The sequence below is a fragment of the Salvelinus sp. IW2-2015 genome, unplaced genomic scaffold (assembly GCF_002910315.2).
Source record: "Salvelinus sp. IW2-2015 unplaced genomic scaffold, ASM291031v2 Un_scaffold8015, whole genome shotgun sequence".
Taxonomy (NCBI): Eukaryota; Metazoa; Chordata; class Actinopteri; order Salmoniformes; family Salmonidae; genus Salvelinus; species Salvelinus sp. IW2-2015.
Window position 1 is genome coordinate 10,815 of NW_019949275.1, and position 2,236 is coordinate 13,050.

Genomic DNA, 2,236 nt, shown 5'->3' on the forward strand with positions numbered 1-2,236 from the left:
TTTGTAGATCAGTCAGTCAGCAGTCACCTGCAATATCAAACAAGTCCATTAACATGTTAATATTCATCCAATGTCTGCTGTTTTTTCAGATGACGTAATCGCTACTTCCTTTGCGCACTAAGTGCTAGTGCACATGTGATGTTGGTCCGTATAAACCGGATGAAACCTGGTCATGAATGTCAGTAGATTACCTTAAACAGTCGGACATATAGATGCCGTCTCTAGCGCTCATTATACCTCAGTGTCTCCATCACTGCTTCTGTTTCTATGGCATACTGTACCTAGGCAGGCTGCTGAGGCCCACTTGGCTCACTGGAGTGACTTCATCACAATCTTTCACTCTGAAATACATTAGCATGAATGTACATGATTTGTTACATTTACTGACATAAATGACATTTTCGACGTTTTTATTTTCACTTCTTTACAAATGTATATGACATTAAATAAGCAATGTGACAGACAGGGCTGTTGTTGTTATCAAATGCACTGGACTGCTTAAAACAGCAGTGTTAAGGTCTCCTATCTCTCGTCTGGTTAAAGACAACAGTCCCTGTCAGGAAGTGAGAAGGGGACCTCCTGAAATACCCATCCACACCATGTAACGTGGTGGTACTACTAGATCTCTCCACCAGAAGACAGAAGAGTCTGGGTGTCAGTCAATAGACAAATAATGTCATCTACATGAGCAGTTGATGTAAACACATCCATCAGTCTCCAGTCGAGGTCTCTCTCCTGCGTCTAGGCCAGGAGTGGTGAGTTGATATGGAACGAGTGCTGAGCTTGTAGACAGAGGATCGGCAAAGTAAACAAAACTGTGATTATAACGGTTTAAACGGGATAGGACAGGAGTATTCAGGAATGAGAGCGGTCTATTCCAGGTTTCTGGGATACGGTGTAGTTCATTGGTAGTGGTTGTTCTTTGCCAGCTGAAGCCCGTCCTAGCCTGGTCACAGATCTGTTAGTGCTGCCTTGCTCAACTCCTATGGCCAATCGGCATCACAAAGACCATAGGAGTTGTCAAAAACACATGTGGGACCAGGCTACTGTTCCTCCTCCYATCTCCCCTCACTTTCCCGGCCAGGAGGCCCTGAGGTTGAGCAGGATGAGGACGTCGCAGGGGGCCAGGCGGTAGACCCCCAGCTCGTTGAGGGCTGACACAGGGCTGGGCTGCTTGCCCTCCGGGGTCCCTGGTTCCTCCTCAGCCTGCCTCAGGACGTCTCGTAGAAGAAGAGCTGAGCCCACATTCAGACACAGGATGACGCAGGCCTCCTTCACACTGAGAGAGGGAGACATGACCAATCATTTGTACCTARAAATWATTTGACAAGGAATTCAACCCCTGTGCAGGACATTTAATAACCTAAGGAACTACAAACAAACTGTAGGTCTCTTMTAAAGATTATGGTACAGTGGACAATGTTTCCAGGTGATATTGTCAGCAGAATTGCCATTGTATGAAATGGCCCACTCACTGTTTGAAGAAGTTCTCAGGCCTCTTGCAGTAGTGTCCRAACAGAGGGAAGAGGTTTCTTGTCATGTCGAATTGGAGCTGGGCTGCCCCCCCCTCGTTGAAGTGGTTATACAGAATCACCTGARGGAGACAGGTAGCAGCTCCAGAAGTTAATAGAGATGTGATTTACCCCCCAAAATACATTCTCTACTGCTTCATCCTATTTCTTAAATCTGTATTTTATCATTAGAATTAGTCAGTAGCCATTGTAGTTTTMATGTATTTGAGAACAGATGTGTCTAATGATGTGTGACAATCTAATTACCTTCTTTTAAGTCATTCCAGACAGTAGTATCTGCAAAATCACTAAAAGTTCAAATATTTAATTAAGTCAACTATCTGATTAATTCCAATTGTAGCAGGCCAGCAGTGTGACTCACATTCTGGTAGAGGAAGAGGTCCAGCCTCTCAGCCAGGTCCTGCCAGCCCATCTGGAAGAGAGGCAGACACAGCATCTGCTGCAGCTGGAGCAGGTGRTCCCTGAGACACAGCATCAGAGGACAGGCTAAACTGGACAGGGACATGGTGGCCTGGTCACACTGGGACGGCAGAGACAACCACCTGGGAGGAGAAGGATACACGTTAGTGTCATTCTACTTTTTAACATTTTGTTCACTCCAACATTTTGTTGTTCAATTGGGTATATATATGGTGGCTGTAGGTGATGATCTGAGCTCTACCAGATTCTTTCAAGAAATCACATTTCATTCCTACTGTCCAGGC

At 45.4% G+C, this 2,236-nt stretch overlaps 1 protein-coding gene across 1 annotated transcript; it reads right to left on the bottom strand.

Annotated features, from left to right (window-relative positions):
• Positions 1 to 438: 438 nt before the first annotated feature.
• Positions 439 to 2,074, bottom strand: LOC112079446 (RAD50-interacting protein 1-like; the record flags this gene model as incomplete). The annotated part of the gene is made up of 3 exons (XM_024145401.2): positions 439 to 1,279; positions 1,476 to 1,594; positions 1,894 to 2,074. Coding segments are annotated over 3 exons (511 nt in total), but the record flags the coding sequence as incomplete, so codon positions are not given.
• Between the last annotated feature and the right edge of the window lie 162 nt (positions 2,075 to 2,236).